Source organism: Macaca nemestrina, chromosome 10 (assembly GCF_043159975.1).
Source record: "Macaca nemestrina isolate mMacNem1 chromosome 10, mMacNem.hap1, whole genome shotgun sequence".
Taxonomy (NCBI): Eukaryota; Metazoa; Chordata; class Mammalia; order Primates; family Cercopithecidae; genus Macaca; species Macaca nemestrina.
Genome location: NC_092134.1, coordinates 8069078 through 8093432, shown reverse-complemented (window position 1 = coordinate 8093432; position 24355 = coordinate 8069078). Strand labels below are relative to the sequence as shown.

Below are 24355 nucleotides of genomic sequence, written 5' to 3'. Positions count from 1 at the left end.
CCCAGCACTTTGGGAGGCCGAGGCGGACAGATCACCTGAGGTCGGGAGTTTGAGACCAGCCTGACCATCATGAAGAAACCCTGTCTCTACTAAAAATCCAAAAAAAATTAGCCAGGCGTGTTGGTGCATGCCTGTTATCCCAACTACTCGGAGGCTGAGGCAGGCGAATCGCTTGAACCTGGGAGGCAAAGGTTGCGGTAAGCCAAGATTGCACCATTGCACTCCAGCCTGGGCAACAAGAGCACAACTCCATCTCAGAGAAAAAAAAAAAAGATCTCAAATAGTAACTAGTAGTGATGAAACTTTTTTCTTTTTTGAGACAGGGGCTTGCTGTGTCACCCAGGCTGGAGTGTAGTGGCGCGAGCATGGTTCACTACAGCCTCCACCTCCCAGGCTCAAACAATCCTCCCACCTCAGCCTCCTGAGTAGCTGGGACTACAGGTGTGCACCACCACTCCCAGTTAATTTTTGTATTTTTTATTTTATTAATGTATCTGAAGCTCACTCTTCCTCAATACAATTACCTTGTATTAATTCAGTTAAAAGATATTTAACCCATTTACTCAGCTGGTCACAGTGGCTCACACCTGTAATCGCAGCACTTTGGGAGGCCGAGGTGGGTGGATCACCTGAGGTCGGGAGTTCAAGACCAGCCTGGCCAACATGGTGTAACCCTGTCTCTACTAAAAATACACACACAAAAAAAATTAGCTAAGAGTGGTGATAGGCACCTGTAATCCCAGCTACTGGGGAGGCTGAAGCAAGAGAATCGTGTGAACCTGGGAGGCAGAGGTTGAAGTGGGCCAAGATCGTGCCACTGTACTCCAGCCTGGGCAACAGAGTGAGACTCTTTAAAAAAAAAAAAAAAAGTATTTCAAAGGTATTTCATCCATTTACTGATAGCAACATTTGAAGCCAGTGGTTCCCAGGGCCATTCGTTTCACTAGGAGAGTTTTTTTAAATGCTGATGCCTGGGCCCCACTCCAGACCAAGCATTTGGTATTTGTTGAAAGCCCTCCAGCCCCATCTCTTCACTTGCTTTTCCAACCTCAGTTACGCTGGTCTCCTTTCTGTTCTTCAAATATGCCCAAGTCTTCCAGCCCCCGGCCCCCGTGCTATTTCCTGACTCTGTACCTTCTGCAAAGCTAAGGCCCATCTTCCAGGTCTCATATAAATAGAGTCTTTCCTGAAAGCCTCTCCTGACCATCTGCAAGTAGGATCACAAACCCCTCCCAGTCAACCTGACAGCCTCACATAACTCCTGTCACCATGCGTCATTTTTGCTTACTAACAAATCAAAGAACAGAAGCAAGCCATTTGATGGTTTCTATTTTTTTTTTTTTTTAGACAGAGTCTCATGAGCCTCTGTACAAAATAGAAAAGTTGATGGGATTTCAGGGAAAATGGATAATCTTCAGTTGGGGCAGTCAAGGAAGGCTTTGTGGAATCTTTGAATTAGATCTTGACATTATATTTTGACAGTACTTTAAATAAATACAAATAATGTTATTTTTTCTTAAGACTCATGCAACCGCATCTATGTAAGGGAATCCTTACATAGTGTTCATTCGAGTGTGAAACCACACTTTGGGATGCTTTACAATTTAACAATCAGGAACACTTACTCTATTTTATTGACTTAAATTTGTCGAGGTGGCAGGGAACAACTGAGTGAAGGGTGGTAAATGGCAGTGTGTATGTGGGGGAAAAAAAGTGGCCAGCAGATAAGGGAAGCAGGGTGCAGAGTATTTTGAGGAGTTAGACCTGACCAGCTATAACAGGAAATAGAGGCTCTAGATTGAAGAATAGCTACAATGGATGTTACGGAGAAATTCCAGCTGGGGTGGAAACATATAGCTGCAAAATTGGAAGAGCAGCTTATTCTAGGCAGAAAAGAAGAAAGTAAAAGGCATCTGAGGGGATAGTAAATTAATGCTTACTGATAAGTGAACAAGCCTCTGGAAGTAGAAAGGTAAAAGCATAAATTGCTTGGTCAACCACAACCGCTTGGGAGTGCTGCAGGCTTCATGACTAAACCAAAGTCTGTCCCTGAAGCTCCCTCTTCCGGCAGAAATAAACACTGCACACTAAGCTGGCTGACTCCTTTAAAAGGCGCTTGCCAATGGCTAAACAGTATACCTGTATGGGAGTCACAATTGTAATATCTTGGTGAGGGTTTTGTTGTGCCTTCAGGCAAACTATAAAAGGAACACTAATTTAAATAAATACAAACAATGTTATTTTGTTCTTAACATTCATGCAACCACATCGATGTAAGTGAATCCTTATATGGTATTCATTCAAGTGTGAAACCAAACTTAGGGATGCTTTAAAATTTAACAATCAGGAACAAGACTCTGTTAAAAAAAAAAAAAAGAAAGAAATGTTAGAACTCTGTCAAACTATAAAAATATAAAGTGAAATAGCACAGTGCAGAACAGACTGTACAGACCAGTGTGCTACCTTTCGTGTAAAGGGGAATTACATATATTATATATAAAATTTTTTATTATTTATGTATATACAGTACTCGCTATATATGCATAAAGTCTGAAAGTACATGCTGGGGGGAAGGGGTGGATGGGAGACAAGGATGGAAGACTTTTTTTGTTGGTTTGTTTGTTTTTGGAGACCGTGTCTCACTCTGTCACTCAGGCTGGAGTGTGGTGGCACGATCTTGGCTCACTGCAACCTCCACCTCCCAGGTTCAAGTGATTCTCCCACCTCAGCCTCCTGAGTAGCTGAGACTACAGGTGTGCGTCACCACGCCTAGCTAATTTTTGTATATTAGAGATGAGGTTTTGCCAATACATATATATTGGCCAGGCTGGTCTCGAACTCCTGACCTCAGGTGATCTGCCCACCTCGGTCTCCCAAAGTGCTAGGATTACAGGATTATGGGTGTAAGCAGTGAGCAGCCTGGAAGATTTTTTGTTATATACTGTTTAAAAGTTTTTAAGTGGTTGAAACACATGAAGACATCACCTCAAACAGTCATATTAACGATTCAAAAATATGCACATTAAGGATTAATTTTTTTTTTTTTTTTTTTTTTTTTTTTTTGAGACGGAATTTCGCTCTGCCGCCCAGGCTGGAGTGCAGTGGCCGGATCTCAGCTCACTGCAAGCTGCGCCTCCCGGGTTTACGCCATTCTCCTGCCTCAGCCTCCCGAGTAGCTGGGACTACAGGCGCCCGCCACCTCGCCCGGCTAGTTTTTTGTATTTTTTTTAGTAGAGACGGGGTTTCACCATGTTAGCCAGGATGGTCTCGATCTCCTGACCTCGTGATCCGCCCGTCTCGGCCTCCCAAAGTGCTGGGATTACAGGCTTGAGCCACCGCGCCCGGCCTAATTTTTTTGAAAATTTAAAAATTGAGAAATATCACAGGACAGTAATACAGTAATCATGAATAATTACAAAAATAAGTGCTGGCTGGGCATAGTGGCTCATGCCTGTAATCCCAGCACTTTGGGAGGCCGAGGCGGATGGATAACAAGGTCAGGAGCTCGAGACCATCCTGGCTAACACGGTGAAACCCCATCTCTACTAAAAACAGAAAAAATTAGCCGGGCCTGGTGGCGGGCGCCTGTAGTCCCAGCTACTCGGGAGGCTGAGGCAGGAGAATGGTGTGAACCCGGGAGGCAGAGCTTGCAGTGAGCCGAGATCACGCCACTGCACTCCAGCCTGGACGACAGAGCAAGACTGTCTCAAAAAAAGAAAAGTATCCCTGGAAAGTAAAATTGAGTAGGGAATTTAAATGGGTTATTATCACCTTTGACTTTATAAACCTGCACACTAACACACAAAATGTGTATGTATTTAATTACAAACAGTAATTAAATTAAAGACCTGGCGTGGTGCCTCACACCTATAATCTCAGCACTTTGGGAGGCAGAGGCAGGAGAATCACTTGAGGTGGGAGTTGGAGACCAACCTAGGAAGCAAGTGAAATCCCCCCCTTTTTTTTTTTTTTTGAGACTGAGTCTGGCTCTGTCGCCCAGGCTGGAATGCAGTGACACAATCTCGGCTCACTGCAACCTCCATACCGTGGGTTCAAGCGATTCTCCTGCCTCAGCCTCCCGAGTAGCTGGGATTACAGGCACCTGGCAACACACTCAGCTATTTTTTGCATATTTAGTAGAGATGGGGGTCTTGCCTTGTTGGCCAGGATGGTCTCGAACTCCTGACCTCAGGTGATCCGCCTGCCTTGACCTCCCAAAGTGGCTTACAGGCGTGAGCCACCGCACCCGGCCTGAAATCCCCTATTTTTAAAAAGGGTAAATAAATATTTTTTTTTTCCTCTGGGAGTGACAATACATGGAAATTTCACTTTCTACATCACTAATTTTATGAATGTGCTTATGTTGCTCTATACTGCTTTTCAAAACTTTTCTAGTACCTATGCTTGTAATTCGGAATTTCTCATTGAACTTGATAGAAGCACTTTAGTTCAAGGGGCCAAGTGTTCTTCAGTGAGTTTTCAAGTGAGCATCCTCACCTCTACAACACTCACACAGCTTAAAACAGACTAATGTTTGCTCATGCCAAGATCCTGCCGGCTCTGCACAATGCTGTAACACCAATATGACCCAGTTCCCACATCCCACATCTTCAACAGCTTTAGCAGCCACGGCCTTTCTTGCACTTGACTTGATGCAGCTTTGAAGTTTTCAAAAAGCACTTAACACTGATTTATCAACGTTGCAATGCCTGACACCAAGTGTACATCTTTAAGACACTATTCAAGGTATTTTTTCCTTATACTAAGGTCACACAGATTTTAATGGGCACTAAAATTACACAGAAATTTGCATACTAACTGGAAGTGATCGCCTGCCTAGTAGTGGTTGAGTTTGTTGGGTTCTTGTAATGTTTCCTGATTCACGTACTCACTTGCATGGGAGGGTCATGGAAATTATTATACATTAGATGCACTCATAATGAAAACTCACAAAGGATTTCCTTAAGATTTACAGATTTCTCAAATTTTAGTCCAGTAACCCTAACCCTAAAGCTAAAACTGGTTTAAGCCACCCTTAGCTGCTTTACAATTGCTGCCAACGTGAGATTCTTCCACAGCAGAGGTTGTTCATGAATCCCCTAAAACTTTAGGGGAAAAGGGAAGGAGTGATTCCCTTTGGGGAAAAACCTTCCAAGACCTTTAAAGGGCCTCTGGATGACTGCCTGGTGTCCACCCCTTGTATTAAACCAGTTTCCCTGCAACTTCCACCTTTGGTTCTAGTCAACACCTTACCAGGACCATTCGATTGGGCAAATGCTACCATACACTTGGGACAAATCCAAAGGTCAATTGTTTCCCCCACTGGTTATGTGCCAATCCTCCATCTGTAGTCACATAAAATCTGACATTTTATCAGCAAGAATTGTTTCAAGGAATAGCTCATTCTCTAACCAATTCCTTTTCTACACCTTGGTGGCTATGCTTTTTAATCCTTTACCTACCACATCCTCTTAAAATTTGATCCCATGACTGTCTATGCAGCTCAATGTGCATTTATACAGACCTATGTACTTGAAGCATCCTTTCATAGTTACCCTCCCACCACTCCCACCTTTTAAAATTCCTTCCTTCTTCCTGGTGTTCTGGTAATTCTCCCATTCTCTTACCTCACACATCACCCACAAACCAGTATTTTCAAAGTTAACTTAAGAGTTAAATCTACGTATGTAAAATACTTCCATCTCCCAACAACTTTTTTGTCTTGCTGTTCCCCCAGCGGGAGTACAGTGGCACTCAGATCACAGCAACCTCCGCTTAATTGGTTCAAGGGATTCTCCTTCACCCTCCCATGTAGCTGGAATCACAGACACTCACCACACCTGCCTTTTTGTATTTGCAGTAGACATAGGGTTTCACCACATTGGCCAATCTGGTCTTGAAGCCGGCTTTTATTTGCACCCACCTTCTACAGTTCGTACTATCTTAAGGTCAACCCCTTCACTGACATTTCACTGTTACCACAGCAACATTTGTAAACTGAAAACCTTGATCCCCTTCACCCAGTCTAATGCAAAATAACCTTAACTTTTAAAAAACCACACCAGTTGGGAATGCAACAACTTTATTGAAAGAAAAGTGCAATGAAATTTGTTGAAACCTTAAAAGGGGAAACTTAGACACCCCCCCTCAAGCGCAGGACCAAGTGCAGAGTGGACTCTTTCTGGATGTTGTAGTCAGACAGGGTGCGTCCATCTTCCAGCTGTTTCCCAGCAAAGATCAACCTCTGCTGGTCAGGAGGGATGCCTTCCTTGTCCTGGATCTTTGCCTTGACATTCTCAATGGTGTCGCTGGGCTCCACCTCAAGGGTGATGGTCTTGCCAGTGAGGGTCTTCACGAAGATCTGCATCCCACCTCTGAGGCGGAGCACCAGGTGCAGGGTGGACTCTTTCTGGATGTTGTAGTCAGACAGGGTGCGCCCATCTTCCAGCTGTTTCCCAGCAAAGATCAACCTCTGCTGGTCAGGAGGGATGCCTTCCTTGTCCTGGATCTTTGCCTTGACATTCTCAATGGTGTCGCTGGGCTCCACCTCAAGGGTGATGGTCTTGCCAGTGAGGGTCTTCACGAAGATCTGCATCCCACCTCTGAGGCGGAGCACCAGGTGCAGGGTGGACTCTTTCTGGATGTTGTAGTCAGACAGGGTGCGCCCATCTTCCAGCTGTTTCCCAGCAAAGATCAACCTCTGCTGGTCAGGAGGGATGCCTTCCTTATCCTGGATCTTTGCCTTGACATTCTCAATGGTGTCGCTGGGCTCCACCTCGAGGGTGATGGTCTTGCCAGTGAGGGTCTTCACGAAGATCTGCATCCCACCTCTGAGACGGAGCACGAGGTGCAGGGTGGACTCTTTCTGGATGTTGTAGTCAGACAGGGTGCGCCCATCTTCCAGCTGCTTTCCAGCAAAGATCAACCTCTGCTGGTCAGGAGGGATGCCCTCCTTGTCCTGGATCTTTGCCTTGACATTTTCAATAGTGTCACTGGGCTCGACCTCAAGGGTGATGGTCTTGCCAGTGAGGGTCTTCACGAAGATCTGCATCCCACCTCTGAGACGGAGCACCAGGTGCAGGGTGGACTCTTTCTGGATGTTGTAGTCAGACAGGGTGCGCCCATCTTCCAGCTGCTTTCCGGCAAAGATCAACCTCTGCTGGTCAGGAGGGATGCCTTCCTTGTCCTGGATCTTTGCCTTGACATTCTCGATGGTGTCACTAGGCTCCACCTCGAGGGTGATGGTCTTGCCAGTGAGGGTCTTCACGAAGATCTGCATCCCACCTCTGAGACGGAGCACCAGGTGCAGGGTAGACTCTTTCTGGATGTTGTAGTCAGACAGGGTGCGCCCATCTTCCAGCTGCTTTCCGGCAAAGATCAACCTCTGCTGGTCAGGAGGGATGCCTTCCTTGTCTTGGATCTTTGCTTTGACGTTCTCGATGGTGTCACTGGGCTCGACCTCGAGGGTGATGGTCTTGCCAGTCAGGGTCTTCACGAAGATCTGCATCCCACCTCTGAGGCGGAGCACGAGGTGCAGGGTGGACTCTTTCTGGATGTTGTAGTCAGACAGGGTGCGCCCATCTTCCAGCTGCTTTCCGGCAAAGATCAACCTCTGCTGGTCAGGAGGGATGCCTTCCTTGTCTTGGATCTTTGCTTTGACGTTCTCGATGGTGTCACTGGGCTCGACCTCGAGGGTGATGGTCTTGCCAGTCAGGGTCTTCACGAAGATCTGCATCCCACCTCTGAGGCGGAGCACGAGGTGCAGGGTGGACTCTTTCTGGATGTTGTAGTCAGACAGGGTGCGCCCATCTTCCAGCTGCTTTCCGGCAAAGATCAGCCTCTGCTGGTCGGGAGGAATGCCTTCCTTATCTTGGATCTTTGCCTTGACATTCTCAATGGTGTCACTGGGCTCAACCTCAAGGGTGATGGTCTTGCCAGTCAGGGTCTTCACGAAGATCTGCATTGTCTAACAAAAGAGCCAAAAACCACCAGCATTTAACAGACAATGTACTAATCTTCCTAATACTTAAACTATATGTTATATTCACCCAAATGATTACAATTTAAAAGATACCTAAGAAACTTCACAAAATACACTGGCCAACCCCGAACGCATAGTTTAAAACTCAGACTTCAGCTACTTAAGAAAATAGAAACATAGAACTGACCAAAGAAACTGACGCCTCACTTATCCCTCCCCTCACCAGAGGTCAGGCCCCTGTCGACTCAGGAGGGCCTACCCTAGGCCCCAACCCTGCGTCCTGCGACGAAGAAAAGCCTACTGCACACCTACCGGCAGGTGGCCCCACCCCACATTATGAGCCAACAGAACGGATGACGTCACGACACTGCGAGGGCGCGCGCTCCTCAAGCTACGGGTGCACTGCCAAGTGGCACCGCCATTAACTGCCGCCCCCGCAACAGACGACAAAGCGAGTTCTCCGGTCAGTGACAGACTTCACATCAAGGTCCCCAAATGGTGCCCCAGCCCACCTCACCAGAATAAGAGCGTTCCCGCATTAGCGAAAACCTCAAGGCCTTGGGTTCTTGCCGCAAAACATGCCCCCCACCTTGTTTCAACCACCTCACAGCCCGCCTCACAAGCGTCTTCCATTCAAGAGCCGGGAACAGCCGCCATTTTGCTGCGCTCCCCTCCCACCCGCTGCTCAGGGGCACCTTGCTCGCGGACCCAGACTACAGCCCTTGGCGGCCTCTCATCCCGCGGCGTCGGCCCCCCTCCATCCCACCGAGCGGCCCAGCGGCCACGAAAGCCACGGCCGGCCCAGCAGCCCTCTGCTCACCAAGTGGCGATGACACCGACACACAAACAAGAACTGCGATCCCACTCCCGGCTGCGACGGAACTAGCTGCGCCACACCCGGCGCGTCCTTATATAGTCATCGGCGTTCACCGCCCCAAGGAAATTCCTCCGCAGAATCGCCGAGAAGGGACTACTTTTGCTCGCCCGTTCCGGTCTCTGGAAAGAAAACCAGTGCCCTACAGTCACCCAAGTCCCCTCCCAAAATGTCCTCCTGCTGAGACTGGGGTTCTGGGACTGAGTCTGGTGGGCAGCGGGCCGCCGTCCTGAGCGCCCAAGCGGAAGAATCAGGGCGCTCGCTGCGCCCTGCGGCCATGACGTGGAGGCGCTCGCCGAGAGGAGGGGGCGTCCGCGGGAGGCGCCAAAACCCGGTGCGGACTCTGCGGCGCCAGGAGCGGGTGGGCAGCCCGCGTTCCTCAGCCGCGGCCCCTCCCCTCAGCCCCCGCGGTCCCCTCGGGTCGCGAACCCGGCGTTCGGCGGACGTGGGGCGCGGACGGAGCGCCTCCCGCAGAGTCGGGGTCTCCCTCCCCTCCCTCGCGACCCGCCCTGGCCCACCCCGCGAGACGGACGGGTCTTTATTTTTGGGTCACATTTGAGATAATGACGGGGCTTTCTTTGCTCAGCCCCCCTCAGTCTTCCTGAGCTTCCCAGCCCGGTCGCGGGGGCTCCCCGGTGCCGCGCCCCTCCCCCGCTGCGGGCCGCGGGACAAGGACAATGACTCAGCAGATCTCAGGCCGGGCGCGGCCCTAAAGCTGGGGAACGCTCGAGAACTTTCCAGGGGAGACACTGCAGAGGAGCTGGTGTCCAGGTTAAATTTGGAAAAGTGAGGCGGAAACCCCACACAGTTTTTTTTTTTAAGCTGGAACCCAAGGCTGAGGGAACGACATCCTTCTAGACTGTCCTTTCACCTTCGTGTACATTCTGAGGGCCGGGTATGGAAAGGTCCTACTTGGTTTCAACAGGGAGGCCTAGAAATTTCTCTGGTTTCAATGGGTACGATTATTGTAATCAGGATCCATTCAATAATCGGACCCATTTAAACCGAAGGTTTTAAAAGACAGGAATAGAATCCCAGCCCTATTTCAGGGCAGGGTAGGGTGTCAAATATGAAATGTAATTCTACAGGGCAATTCTATTTTGATAAAAGAAGTGGGGAGAAAAGAATCACCAGCCAGGTTTTTTAATTTTTACCACAACCTATTTTGTGATCCTTATGTGTCATTTCTTCAGTATATTTTTAAAATGTTTTAACAAATACGAACATGGTGAGATTTTTTAAATGTGTCTTTTTAAAGTGTACAGTGAAAAGTCTCCCTCATGCCTTCAATTTCCCAGTCACTGTTCCTTCTGGAGTCTTCTAGAAATAGTCCCTGTTTCTACAAATGTATTGGAGGTAGGGAGACTATTTTGATTTCTACCCTTGAAAGCTTCAAAAAGAGAGAAAAAGAGGCTAGCAACTGAAAAATATTTTGCCATTAAGAAAAGACTACATTCTTGTTTTAAGTTATGAACATTACATTATTTAAACGGCACACTTAAAATATGCATCAAAGCAAAATGAACCTGCTACATATTCTCTATGGTAACCCATGTTTGTGTGTATTTATGAAAATCCAAGATCTGTGCAATGTTCAAAACAGACTTTGACATCTCTAATTTTTAACAATTTTAAGAGAATGAATTCATGTGTTAGTGGGAAATTAAAAGGAATAATAAGTGTCATCTTCCAGGATTGGCAGGAAACCCCAGTGAGTTCCAATACACATTTCTGCAAAGTTTTTGTTTTTTGTTTTTCCCCTAGATTTCGGGAAGGAGTTTTGAAAGGAATAAAAAGCTGAGATTCTTTGTGAGGTGACGAGGCCTGGCTTTCAACCACGCCCTGGTTGCTTTTGGCTGTTGCTCTGCTGCAAGCCTTGTGATTCATGTTGTTTAAAGGCTGAGTCACCAGCTTTGTGACATAGCTTTATTCAGAGTCCAAAAGGTACAGAGAAAAAACAGCCCTGACTGCAGAGGGATGGGAGGGAGAGGAGGTCAGGAGGAGGAAAAAGGAAGAAGAGGGGATAAGGGTAGGGTGGGTAATGGGCCAAAGGTGAGCTACAAAGAGAAACCAGTGTTGTCTCTAGCAGAAAAAAATTATTGAAAACACCCCAGCATTCCCCGACTTAAATGGTTATTGAAGCAAACAGAAATAAACCTTTCTCCAAGGTCACTGAGGTGACAGAGAAAGGAAAAGAAAATGGCCTCCCAAAACACAGGTGTCTGATGCTTCTCTAGAACAATGGTTCTCAACACGGAGTGATTTGCCCTTCAGGGGGACATTTGGCAATATGTGGAGATATTCTTGGTTGTCACAACTCAGGGAGGTTAGGGGGTGCTACTACTAATACTAGCACTCTTGGTAGACACCAGGGATGCCGCTGAACATTCTGTGAGGAACAGTCTCCCACAATAATCCCACCCAAAATGTTAATAGTGCTGAAATTGAGAAACCGTGTCCTACAAAGGATTTTTGTTGTTGCAACGACGGCTTTTCTATTTTCCGAAAGGGTTCCCAAAGTCTAAATGTCCCACTTGGACTCAGGAGTCAGGTATCAAGTCACGCTCTTAAAACCTAAACCCTGCTGACCTAGAATGCGATGTGCTAGAATGTGCGAGAATCGGGATGAGTCACTGAATCCGTTTTCAGTTCGTTCCACCCACAGATCCGTCCTTTGCAGGCGCCCCAGAAAAGATTGCTTCAGAGCTGGCACCAATGGAGAAGGGACAGAGGCCCAGCAACAGGGCGGGATTGGCAGGCGGAAGGGAGCATGTGATGGGCTGAGCTCACAAAGGGCCCGGCTGCTGGGCTGCAGCTGGGCGGTGCGGGGGTGGATCAGTGCCTGCTCTTCCGCCTTCCTTTCTCCCCTCCCCCTAAGGATTCAGTTCCACCTTCTGAAAGTCACCACCTTGTATGTGATTTAATCCAGCCCCATGAAACTATCTGAGAGCATGAGTGAGGGTCAACAAACTTGTTTCCCCCAAGAAAAAGGGTGGAGTCAGAGAGGTGGTGGGAAGGGTTTGCCTTGCTTTGTCATCGCTTATATAACCAGAAAAGGTTGTCAAGGACGCCTGGAGGTTAAGGCCTGGCAAACAGGAAGAAAAAAAAAAACCTTACGGAATATGTTCTTCCTGTTTCTACTTGTGTTGTATAACTGTGTGGTGGAACACAAACTGCTCCAGGTTAAAAATAACCCATTCATCTCAGCAGTCAAAACCGGACTTAAGAGCTAGTCTCTAAATTTGCCTAGTTTAGGAACATTAGGAAGTTATTTAACCTATTTGGGCTTTGTTTTTGTCGTTGTTTGGTTTTGTCTTAAAATTGTAAAATACGGCCGGGCGCGGTGGCTCAAGCCTGTAATCCCAGCACTCTGGGAGGCCGAGACGGGCGAATCACGAGTTCAGGAGATCGAGACCATCCTGGCTAACACGGTGAAACCCCGTCTCTACTAAAATACAAAAAAAATTAGCCGGGCGAGGTGGCGGGCGCCTGTAGTCCCAGCTACTCGGGAGGCTGAGGCAGGAGAATGGCGTGAACCCGGGAGGCGGGGCTTGCAGTGAGCTGAGATCCGGCCACTGCACTCCAGCCTGGGCAACAGAGCCGGACTCCGTCTCAAAAAAAAAAAAAAAAAAAAAAATTGTAAAATACACATAAAATTTACCATTCTTAAGTGTACATTTTTTGAGGCATAAAGTACATTCAGTGTTGTGCATCAGCCGTCACCACCATCCGTTTCTGGAACTCTTTTCATCTTGCAAAACAAATCTGTCCCCATGAAAAACTAACTCCCCATTTCTCCTCCCACCAGCCCCTGGCATCCACCATTCTACTTTGTGTCTCTATGAATTTGACTACTCATGTGACCTCATATAATAAGCTTTAAGTGTAAAATAAAATTTAGTAGTTGAAAAAGCACTTTTTTCAAAGAGTATTTCTAGGAAGCTCCAGTTCCTAACACTAGCCTTTAACAATAACAACTCCTTGAGGTATTTTTTTTCCTTGTCATGCACTAGCAGAAATATTTGGCTTTGTTTCTTTGTTTTTTGAAACAGTATCTCGCTCTGTCATGCAGTGGTATGATCACGGCTCACTCTGCAGCCTGGACATTCAGGCTCAGGTGATCCTCCCACCTCAGCCTCCTGGGTAGGGAGGACTACAGGTATGTGGCACCACACCTAATTTTTGTTTTTTTTTTTTTGTAGAGAGCAGGGTTTTGCACTTTGGGAGTCTGAGGTAGGTGGATACCTGAGGTCAGGAGTTGGAGACCAACCTGGCCAACGTGCTGAAACTCCATCTCTACTAAAAATACAAACATTATCAGGCGCGGTAGCTCACGCCTGTAGTCCCAGCTACTCTAGAGGCTGAGGCAGGAGAATCACTTGAGCCCTAGAGGCAGAGGTTGCAGTGAGTGGAGATCGTGTGCCACTGCACTCCAGCCTGGGTGACAGAGTGAGACTCCGTCTCCAAAAAATAAAATAAGAGATGGGGGTTTCACCATGTTGCCCAGGCTGGTCTTGAACTCCTGGGCTCAAGTAATCCTCCTGCCCTGGCCTCCCACAGGGCTGGGAATACAGACGTGAGCCAATGTGCCTGGCTGAAATATTTAATTATAAGGTACAAAGTAATGTCATATAAGTGGGGGTCATAGTAAGAAATAAAAATAAAAATAATTGAAAAAAATAGGCATGGTGGCTTACACGTGTACTCCCAGCATTTTGGGAGGCCAGCGTGAGAGGGTTATTTCAGCCCAGGAGTTAAAGACCAGCCTGAGCTACATGGTGAAACCCTGTCTCTACCAAAACAAACAAAAATTAGCCAGGCGGTGGTGCATGCCTGTAGTTCCAGCTGCTCGGGAGGATGATGTGGGAGCATCGCTTGAGCCTAGGAGTTTGAGGCTGCAGTGAGCTGTGACTGCACTACAGCACTCCAGCCTGGGCAACAGAAACAGACCCTGTCTCAAGAAAAATAAATAAATAAATAAATAAATAAATAAATAAATAAACAAACAAGAAACAAAACAGAAGTGAAACTGCCTTTACCAAAGTCATAACAGAAAATTATTACAATGAGGCCGGGCGCGGTGGCTCAAGCCTGTAATCCCAGCACTTTGGGAGGCCGAGACGGGCGGATCACGAGGTCAGGAGATCGAGACCATCCTGGCTAACACGGTGAAACCCCGTCTCTACTAAAAAATACAAAAAACTAGCCGGGCGCGGTGGCGGGCGCCTGTAGTCCCAACTACTCGGGAGGCTGAGGCAGGAGAATGGCGTAAACCCGGGAGGCGGAGCTTGCAGTGAGCTGAGATCCGGCCACTGCACTCCAGCCTGGGCGGCAGAGCGAGACTCCGTCTCAAAAAAAAAAAAAAAAAAAAAGAAAATTATTACAATGAAAGAGATCTGACCTCATTGACGCCATGTTGTGCCTAACCTCCACTGTCTTTGTTCATCCCTAGGTGTAGGCTGAACTGACTTTGGAGGAACTTAGTTTATAATTTAATTTTGAAACAAAGGTGATAACAGCCTTTTTCCAAAACAAGCCCCCTTCCTGCCTGGGCACGAGACTGCTTTACAGGACTAACAAATTGGTCACAAGATTAGAAATTATGGTTTAGGAGTCACGCAGCTGGAGACTGCAAGATTCTGTCCATGCCCAAATTGCTCCTGAAGATAAAACATCACTATTGTAAAAGCCTAAGACCAGTGCTTAAGATATTTTGCATACTCTGCACTCATTGGGCCAACTGACACCGCCCGGATTGATAAACTGGCTCATCTGGTCTTGTGGCCCCCACCTAGGAACTGACTCAGGGCAAAGGGACAGCTTTGACTCTGTGATTTCATCTCCAATCCAACCGATCAGTACTCCCAATTTCCCGACCTCCCTACCCACCAAATTATTATTCAAAACTCCAATCCCTGAGTTTTCAGGGAGACTAATTTGAGTAATAGTAAAACTCCCGTCTCCCACACTGCCAGCTGTGTGTGAATTAAACGTTCTCTATTATGCCAGGGCAAGGTGGCTCACGCCTGTAATCCCAGCACTTTGGGAGGCTGAGGTGGGCGGATCACAATTTCCCTGTCTTAATAAATGGGCTCTGTCTAGGCAGAGGGCAAGGAGAAACCTTTGGGCAGTTACAGAAGATGTAAGTTTTGTTTTAGTCCTGATGACTTCAGAAATGATCTTCAACGTTTTTTCCCTTAAAACTTTGTTGACTTTCAGGGAGAAATAACCTTTCCTGAAGCTCATTAGAAACAAGCTGTCACCAATGCGTCACCACCTAACTGGTGAGTCAGTTCACAAGTTTCAGTTTCCTCATCTCAAAAATGAAAGCTCTAGATCTAAGATTAGACGCTTTTACCATTTAAAACATGAAGTCAAGTCAAACGAAAGAAAGGGGCTGATAGGTGAGGAATTCATTATAATTGCAAAGAACTGTACCACAGAATGCAGCAGAATCCCTTCTTTCATTCTTATTATTATTTAGAGAGATGGGACCTGGTTAAATTTTAAAAATATTATTTATGTTTATGTATTTATTTTTGCCTAAAGATCATGCATGCAAGTAAATCTTTCTTTTTTCCTTTCTTTCCTTCTTTCTTTGTTTCTTTCCTTTTCTTTTCTTTATTGAGACAGATCTCCCTTTGTTGCCCAGGCTGCTTTCAAACTCCTGGGCTCAAGCAATACTCCTGCCTCATGCCTCCCAAAGTGCTGGGATTACAGGCCTGAGCCACCATCTTTTGCTTTCAATGGTAAGATACAGAAACACAGTGGAGGTGAAAGCAACTCCATCTTGGATGCTAATCTGCCAAGATAACTTCTGATTAATGCCTCTTCCAGGAAGGCCTCTAAGATTTCTACTTTACTGTTACCATAAATTCTGCCCTTAGATCAGAACAACCTAGATCATAAATCCTGCCCTTATGCAGATTCATATAACATTCTTGCCTTTGCTTGAGGGGTTGACTTCAATTGTCCTAAATATTCCTTCCCTATGGTATAGAAGCCCTGGGTTGGGGGTTATGGCACAGTGAACTTTATATCCTCTGATGACCACCCTGAGACTATGGCTTCTGTTGGTAAGTCCCTAATAAATGTTTTTTCCTGAGAAACTGGGTTTGTCAGCCCCTTTCTTTGGCCTCTCAGCTCCCTTGACCTTTGGGGTAGGTTTGCAGGTCTCCTCACCCCGGAACACAGTGTATGAATATAAATGTAAATTGCGTGTGCATTACAGCCATGGAGACGTGTTGCTGAGGAAGCAGAGAGCAAAGCCCTGGTGGGATGCGAGTTTGCCTTTGGGTTCCTCCCATGCAAATGAGGTGGTTAGTGGCAGTGCAGAGGAGTGAGATGGCAAACAGGGGGGCCCAGACCTTCCAGCAACTTACACACTTGCCCCCCCGATGGCCAGGAATGCGTCAACAGCCCTCGAGACCAGTGCAGTGCAATCACAGTGGCACGAGATGTGGTGTACACTCCCCAGATGATCTTCCTGCTCACGTTTGCTGTGGTTTCAATCATCCAGTCAGGTTTTGCCTTAACACTTTTCTGCTGATTACTCCCATCAGCCTCTTCTAACTCATGTGCATTTGAAACATTAGAGATTTCAGAATGGGAAGATCACGCCTGGTGTGAAAATCTGAGCTCCAAGTAGTGCCTGGAATCATAATACATATAATGATCACATCCATGGCAGTTTAATAATAAGGAGCTATGGACCACAATGAATAGAGAAATCAGCAAAACTGTAATGGAGATGCCGGGGATCGAACCCGGGGCCTCATGCATGCAAAGCATGCGCTCTACCACTGAGCTACATCCCCCTCCCTTTCCTATGCTTCCTTTTGGAAGTCCTTGCTATACTCTGTACTTAAAGGCGTTTTTCCTGTTTCCACGTGTTTCATTTTTATTTTTGGCTTTTATTACTGTTTTAATTGACACATAACAATTGTGCATATTTATGAAGTGTGGTGTGATGTTGTGATCTATGTACACAATTTGTAATGTTCAAGTCAGGACAATGACCACATCCATCCCTTCAAACATGTATCGTTTCTTTGTGTTGGGAGACATTAAAAATCCATGCTTCCAGCTATTTGAAAACATACAATAAGTTGTTGTATTCACCCTATAGGGACACTGGAACTTATTCTCCTATTTAGCTGTACTTTTGTATCCAGTAACCCACCTTTGGCTATTCCCACCTCCCCCACCTTCACCACCTGCGGTAACCACTATTCTACTCTCTATTTGTGAGAGCAACTATTTCAGCTTCTGCATATGAGTGAGATCATGCCGTGTTTATCTTTCTGTGCTTGGCTCATTTCACTTTATGTAATGTCCCCCAAACTTAAGCATGTTTTTGTTTTTGTTTTGTAGAGGAAAAATGCCAGGATTTCATTTTGTTTTGTATTTTTTTAAGGTCGAATAGTATTCTATTGTGTATGTACACCACATTTTCTCTATCCATGTGTCTGTTGACGGACACTTGGGTGGATTCCACATCCAGGCACTTGTGAATAAAGCTGCAATACACATGGGAGTGCAAGAGGCTTTTAGTTTTTGGTTGGTTTGTTTGTTTTGAGACAGAGTTTCGCTCTGTCGCCCGGGCTGGAGTGCAGTGGCCTGATCTCGGCTCATTGCAACGTCCACCTCGTGGGTCCAAGCGATTCTTGTGCCTTGGCCTCCCGAGTAGCTGGGACTACAGGTGTGCACCACCACACCTGCTAATTTCTGTGTTTTTAGTAGAGATGGGGGTTTCCGCATGTTGGCCAGGCTGGTCTTGAATTCCTGACCTCAGGTGATCCACTTGCCTTGGCCTCCCAGAGTGCTGGGATTACAGGCGTGAGCCACTGTGCCCAGCCAAGGTTATTTTCTAAATTAAACTTTTGTGTGTTTAACTGAGTGTTAGAGTTTAGCGAAACCACAACAACAACAAGATAATTGTTTTATGTTTCCCAAGTAGGTCAGCTCTTCATAACCTTGCAAATACAATTCTAGCGGATACCGGAACCAAGGAACAAATGAAAACTGACCCGTTCTTAAATGTTCCTCTTCACAGACAAAAGAGAAGAGAAGGAAAATTGAGTTTCTTTCCAATAAATAAGGGCATTGGCTTGATTGTACCTTCACCCAGAAACCTCTGATTTCTCATCCTTTAAAACCGTACCAACCTTCAGTGACTTTGAGGTTTGCATATCAGCTGGAAGACTTTTTTTTCCTCCCAAAATAACTATTATGGTCGTGCCTGTAATCCCAGCACTTTGAGAGGTTGAGGTTGGCGGATCACTTGAGGTCAGGAGTTTGAGACCAGCCTGGCCAACATGGTGCGAACCCTGTCTCTACCAAAAATACAAAAACTTAGCCAGATGTGGTGGCGAGCGCTTGTTGTCCCAGCTACTCGGGAGGTTAAGGCGAGAGGATTTTTGGAGCCCAGGAAGCAGTGGTTGCAGTAAGTCAAGAGCACCCCACAGCACTCCAGCCTGGGAGACAGACCGTTCTGAATATAAAAATGAGCAAACTGAAAAGAAACAGATCCACTTCCCGGAACGAGGGCTTCGACTCGGAGGAAGGAGTTGCGTTACAATTGCCCACCGAAAAGAGACATTCTTTTTTTTTTTTTTTTTTGAGACTAAGTCTGTCACTCAGGCTGGAGTGCAGTGGCAGAATCTTGGCTCACTGAAGCCAGCCACCGCCTCCCGGGTTCAAGCAATTCTCCTGCCTCAGGCTCCTGAGTAGCTGGGATTACAGGAGTGCACCACTATGCCCAGCTAATTTTTGCATTTTTTAGTAGAGACGGGGTTTCACCATGTTGGTCAGGCTGGTCTTGAACTCCTGAGCTCGTGACCCGCACCGCCCGCCCGCCCCCTCCTCCCGCCTCCCGCCTCCCGCCTCCCGCCTCCCGCCTCCCGCCTCCCGCCTCCCAAAATCCTGGGATTACAGGAGTGAGCCACGGTGCCCGGCCCTAAGATCCATTCTTTTTTTTTTTTTTTTTTTTTTTTGAGATGGAGTCTCGCTGTGTCGCCCAGGCTGGAGTGCAGTGGCCGGATCTCAGCTCACTGCAAGCTCTGCCTCCCGGGTTTTTACGCCATTCTCCTGCCTCAGCCTCCCGAGTAGCCGGGACTACAGGCGCCCGCCACCTCGCCCGGCTAGTTTTTTGTATTTTTTAGTAGAGACGGGGTTTCACCGTGTTCGCCAGGATGGTCTCGAACTCCTGACCTCGTGATCCGCCCGTCTCGGCCTCCCAAAGTGCTGGGATTACAGGCTTGAGCCACCGCGCCCGGCCTAAGATCCATTCTTTAACTGTGAATTTGCATCTCTGTTTTCAAGAGAGTTTCTTAAGCACACCAGAGGAGAGAAGCCACAATGTTTAGTGTCCTTCAGGTCATCACAAAGCCATTCCTTGGGGAAAGAGTGGGTGAGAAGCTAGGAGAGGGCAGGAAACTGAAGGCTATACCTTTTTCCATCAGCCTTGATATTTCTTGGCTGGAAATAGACACTTACTGTGATACGGAAAACTTGCCTCAAAAATGTCCTGCCACCTCGTTCTCCATAGTTCCCTGACCGTTGCTGGCACCTGTGACTCTTCCTCGCCAAAGGCCATGCGGAATTGTCAGAAAAGTTAGTAGACTTGGGGAAGGAAGTGCTGGATATATCAGCTGTGATTGCATCACCTAACCTCTGGGCCTCATGTGTGAAATAGAGATTTGAAGGTACCTACCTCATCTGGTTGTTGTGACAATTTAGTGAGTTACACATAAAACATGTATAATAGTGTCTGGTAGAAAGCACAGGCTCTGGGCCAGGTGCAGTGGCTCAGGTCTGTAATCCCAGTGCTTAAGGAAGCCGAGGTGGGAGGATTGCTGGAGCCCAGGCGTTCAAGACCTGCCAGGGAAACACAGTGAGACACCCCACCCCACCCCCACTCAGGAGGCTGAGGCAGGAGGATCTCTTGAGTCTGGGAGGTCAAGACTAAAGTGAGCTGAGATTGCGCCACTGCCCTCCAGCCTGGGCGACAGAGCAAGACCCTGTCTAAAAAATTAAATAAATAAATAAGGCCAGGCGCAGTGGCTCACAACTGTAATCCCTGCACTTTGGGAGGCCGAGGTGGGTGGATCACCTGAGGTCAGAAGTTCGAGACCAGCTTGGCCAACATGAGGAAACCCCGTCTCTATTAAAAACACAAAAAATTAGCGGGGCATGGTGGCGCGTGCCTGTAATCCCAGCTACTCAGGAGACTGAGGCAGGAGAATCGCTTGAACACAGGAGGTGGAGGTTGCAGTAAGCCGAGGTCGCACTACTGCACTCCAGCCTGGGCAACAAGAGCAAAACTCCGTCTCAAATAAATAAATAAGTAAATAGGAAGCAGGGACTGTGAAATGTGGGTCTGGCTGTCATAAACGTGTTATTATCATAGAACTCTACTGGAGGGCAGTTGCCTCTTCTATTCAGCCCGGCGTGGTGCTTTGCTGACCCGTTTTGGGGAGATGGGGGAGAGCAAGAGGGCAGTGGGGAGGTGAGGAATGGGGAGCACCGTGCAAACCATCCTCTGACCTCATTCCCCCAGCCTAAGTAGGAGCCACGGGGGAGAGACCCTGGCAGCAGAAGAGCAGGATGGCGCCATAGGGGGCATCATTTTGGACGTGGTTGAGGAGCAAGCCCACAGGTTGTATTCAGTCCGCAGGTGCCCCTGCTTCCTCTTGTGCCCACCCACCTGGCTGCCAGAGGGCACTGCTCAGAACAAACCTGAATATTTCTCTCTGCATGAAACTCTCAGAATCAAACCCATGCCTCCTGCCCTCTGTATCCCTTCAAGGTACGATGTAATCTGTCCTCTGAGGGCCGCTCTGACTTCACCTCCTGCTGCCCTCTCCTCCCTCCTTCCTCTCCTCTTCCTGCCACACCAGCCTCCTCACTGTTTCTTCCCAGCTCAGGGCCTTTGTACTTGCTGTTCGCTCTGCCTAGAATGCTATTTAGATCTTCTAATTCTTTATTTTTTGAGGCGGAGCGTCGCTCTTGTTGCCCAGGCTGGAGTGCAATGGCGCGATCTCTGCTCACTGCAACCTCTGCCTGCCAGGTTCAGGCGATTCTCCTGCCTCATCCTCCCGAGTAGCTAGGATTACAGGCATGCGCCACCACGCCCAGTTAATTTTGTATCCAGCTAATTTTGTATTTTTTGGTAGAGACGGGGTTTCTCCATGTTGGTCAGGCTGTTCTCAAACTCCCGACCTCAGGTGATCCACCCGCCTCGGCCTCCCAAAGTGCTGGGATTACAGGCGTGAGCCACCGTGCCCCGCTGCCAATTCTTCTTCCTTTTTGTTGAGACGAAGTTTTGTTCTTGTTGCCCAGGCTGGAGTGCAATGGCATGATCTTGGCTCACCGCAACCTCCACCTCCCAGCTGCAAGCGATTCTCCTGCCTCAGCCCCCGAGTAGCTGGGATTATAGGCATGTGCCACCAAGCCCAGCTAATTTTGTATCTTTAGTCGAGATGGGGTTTCTCCGTGTGGGTCGGTCTGGTCTCGAACTCCCGACCTCAGGTGATCCGCCCACCTTGGCCTCCCAAAGTTCTGGGATTGTAGGCGTGAAACCCCTGTTTCAAAACGGTGAAACCCCATCTCTACTAAATATGCAAAAATTAGCCGGGCCTGGTGGCGCGCGCCTGTAATCCCAGCTACTTGGGAGGCTGAGGAAGGAGAATCGCTTGAACCCATGAGACAGAGGAGGAGGAGATTGCGCCACTGCACTCCAGCCTGGCGGCAGAGCGAGACTCCATCTCAGAAAAAAAAAGAAAGAAATGGATGAACACTTCCTCATGCGAGCACTGCCTTTTTCTTGCTTTTCCGTAACCGTGTGACACGCAGCAAGGCCACAGACAACCACAGAACCAGATTCCCGTTTACCTGCAGGGTTTATTCTTAGGAAGAGAGAGGGAAGATATAGAGGAACGGTAAAAACGTTACCAGCCTCCCCGTCGGGGAATCGAACCCCGGTCTCCCGCGTGACAGGCGGGGATACTCACCACTATACTAACGAGGACCGCCCATGAGAAGCTGACTTCAAGTCACTCTCTTAAAGTAAATGTAGCTTTCCCCAAACAGGTTCCAAAGAATTAAATATTTTGTATTTCCCACAAAACAACAGGTCCGACTTGACTTCATGCCATTTTAAAGCGATCGTTTCCTGCTCAGTCTTTGATTTTGCCACGAGAGTTCAGAAAGCAGACATTAAAAAACAGAAAGCAAAAATGAACAAACAGGCATCAGCAAGTGCATTTGAGACATGAAGGAGGTGGAGACGGGAAAAACTTGACCTTATTTGATTTACCCAAACGGTGAGTGGCGAGAGAGTTCTCTTCCCCTCCGCCCCTCCGGCTCCTCGTGGACACTGCTCGGGGCTTTCTTAAATATAGAAAGTAAGGCCGGGCCTGGTGGCTCAAGCCTGTAATCCCAGCACTTTGGGAGGCCGAGACGGGCGGATCACGAGGTCAGGAGATCGAGACCATCCTGGCTAACACGGTGAAACCCCGTCTCTACTAAAAAATACAAAAAACTAGCCAGGCGTGGTGGCGGGCGCCTGTAGTCCCAGCTACTTGGGAGACTGAGGCAGGAGAAAGGCGTGAACCCGGGAGGCGGAGCTTGCAGTGAGCTGAGATCCGGCCACTGCACTCCAGCCTGGGCGACGGAGCAAGACTCCGTCTCAAAAAAAAAAAAAATATATATATATAGAAAGTAAAAGCCTTTAATTAATTGTAAAGAATCGGCTCCGTGTATGCATCTCCTTTTCCCCCCCACCAGGAAGGAAAAGCGAAATTGCCGAAACCCGGGATCGAACCAGGGACCTTTAGATCTTCAGTCTAACGCTCTCCCAACTGAGCTATTTCGGCAGCCGCTGTAGCTAGGTTGTTCTTTTATCCTCCTGGTCGTTTCGCCGCCCCGGGTCTTTGGCACCGAAGCTGAGAAGGCAGGTTCAATAGGGACCGCTTGCGGTGGCCTCCTCGTCTGGCAAGGCCACGACCTCCGAGAAGCCTTCTCTGATTATATCTCCCGACAAGGCCCAGGACTTACTATTTATTGTTAACGTTATCATTTTCCTTGTCTGTCTCCCCAGCTAGCATGACAAACGCAAGAGGAGCAGGAACCTCGTCTACCTCCGGCACCGCTCTGTCCCTCAGTACCTAGAACAGTACCTAGAACAGTACCTAGCATGTTGTAGGGGCTTGACAAATATTTGTTGACTGATTGACTGAATGAATGAATGAATGAATTCATGCATGCATGAATGAATGAATCCCACCTGGCTCAGAGCTCGGGTTTCTCAAGCCCCCTTCTCTGCGCAAAGGAAAAAGGTCATCCCCTGGGTGCAACTCCGCAAGCAGCGCGAGGCGTGGCAGGAATGTTGACCCCGCCAGGGCCTGCGGGAGGACGCTTCGGCCGGAAAGCAGCTCCCTGCAAGCTCCGCCTCCCGGGTTCACGCCATTCTCCTGCCTCAGCCTCCCGAGTAGCTGGGACTACCGGCGCCCGCCACCACGCCTGGCTAATTTTTTGTATTTTTAGTAGAGACGGGGTTTCACCGTGTTAGACCAGGATGGTCTCGATCTCCTGACCTCGTGATCTGCCCGCCTCGGCCTCCCAAAGTGCTGGGATTACAGGCTTGAGCCACCGCGCCCGGCCTTTATTTATTTACTTAAAATCCATGACTTCATTTTGATTCTGACAACTTTCACATCATGGGTTGAAAGTAGTAACTTGCGTTTTACGTTCGTTTATTTAAATACTTCTAAGGGCCAATCTTTTCTGTAAGTTTTATTAATGAATCATTTTTCCTCTTCTGTAAATTCATTACCTGTTGATTGTGATCTATTGATATTTTTGGATTTTTCTTAGTGATTTAAAAAATTATTTCTATAATAAAGATATTAGGCTGGGCGAGGTGGTGGCTCATACCTGTAATCCTAGCACTTTGGGAGGCTAAGGCGGAGGGATTGCTTGAGCTCAGGAGTTTAAGACCACCCTGGCTCCTCCTAGATGATTGAAAGGACACAACATAATGGATATGCTGTAGTTGATAAAGAGACATTTAAAAAAGTAAAATCAGGAAGATTACCAAATAGTTGGTCTGCTCAAGCTTGCAAGTTACTCGCACGTAGTTAGGCCCTAAAATATTTACAGAACCAGGTAGGAACCATCTATACTGACTCTAAATATGCCTTCAGGGTGTCTCATACATTTGGAAAATTTTAGGCTGAGCGAGAACTAATTAACAGCAAAGGTAAGGAACTTGCTCATGAAACACTAGTTGTTGATGTTCTTAATAATCTTCAGTTACCGGAAGAAATAGCCATTGTCCATGTTCCAGGACATCAACCTAATTTTTATTTTAAAAGCCAAGGAAACGGCCGGGCTCGGTGGCTCACGCCTGTAATCCCAGCACTTTGGGAGGCCGAGGCGGGCGCATCACGAGGTCAGGAGATCGAGACCATCCTGGCTAACGCGGTGAAACCCCGTCT

General features: G+C 47.6%; 1 protein-coding gene, 1 long non-coding RNA gene and 3 other non-coding genes across 11 annotated transcripts in view; 1 reads left to right on the top strand and 4 right to left on the bottom strand.

Moving 5' to 3' along the window:
- Positions 1–6065: 6065 nt before the first annotated feature.
- LOC139356609 (ubiquitin C) lies at positions 6066–9051 on the bottom strand. 4 transcript variants are annotated; one of them, XM_071070818.1, is made up of 2 exons: positions 8802–9051; positions 6066–7966 (listed from the first exon to the last, which is right to left on the bottom strand). In XM_071070818.1, exon 2 carries the CDS (start codon positions 7961–7963, stop codon positions 6134–6136), a length of 1830 nt encoding a protein of 609 aa, XP_070926919.1. In that variant the 5' UTR covers positions 7964–7966; positions 8802–9051; the 3' UTR covers positions 6066–6133. The 4 variants fall into 4 exon arrangements, with proteins under 4 accessions (XP_070926919.1, XP_070926922.1, XP_070926920.1 ...); XM_071070821.1 differs by lacking the exon at positions 8802–9051 and adding an exon at positions 8677–8782; XM_071070819.1 differs by lacking the exon at positions 8802–9051 and adding an exon at positions 8169–8324.
- Positions 9052–9357: 306 nt separating this feature from the next.
- The window catches only part of LOC105493619 (uncharacterized), a 36171-nt gene continuing 21173 nt past the window's right edge, over positions 9358–24355 (top strand). For 2 of the 4 annotated variants that reach the window (XR_011608702.1, XR_011608700.1), the window contains exons 1-3: positions 9358–9641; positions 15075–15139; positions 21991–22180. This is a non-coding gene — a long non-coding RNA (uncharacterized lncRNA). Of the gene's footprint in view, positions 9642–10619; positions 10800–15074; positions 15140–15488; positions 15920–21990; positions 22181–24355 lie in introns of those variants that run through there. The other 2 variants (XR_011608703.1, XR_011608701.1) reach the window with 2 other exon arrangements.
- On the bottom strand, positions 16601–16672 carry TRNAA-UGC (transfer RNA alanine (anticodon UGC)). Its single transcript has one exon. It is a non-coding gene; the product is annotated as a tRNA-Ala (tRNA).
- Positions 21814–21885, bottom strand: TRNAD-GUC (transfer RNA aspartic acid (anticodon GUC)). Its single transcript has one exon. It is a non-coding gene; the product is annotated as a tRNA-Asp (tRNA).
- Positions 22660–22732, bottom strand: TRNAF-GAA (transfer RNA phenylalanine (anticodon GAA)). The gene has a single exon. It is a non-coding gene; the product is annotated as a tRNA-Phe (tRNA).

Excerpts from the sequence above, each read along its gene's own strand:
- LOC139356609 (XM_071070818.1), bottom strand. The coding sequence starts at position 7,963 with ATGCAGATCTTCGTGAAGACCCTGACTGGCAAGACCATCACCCTTGAG.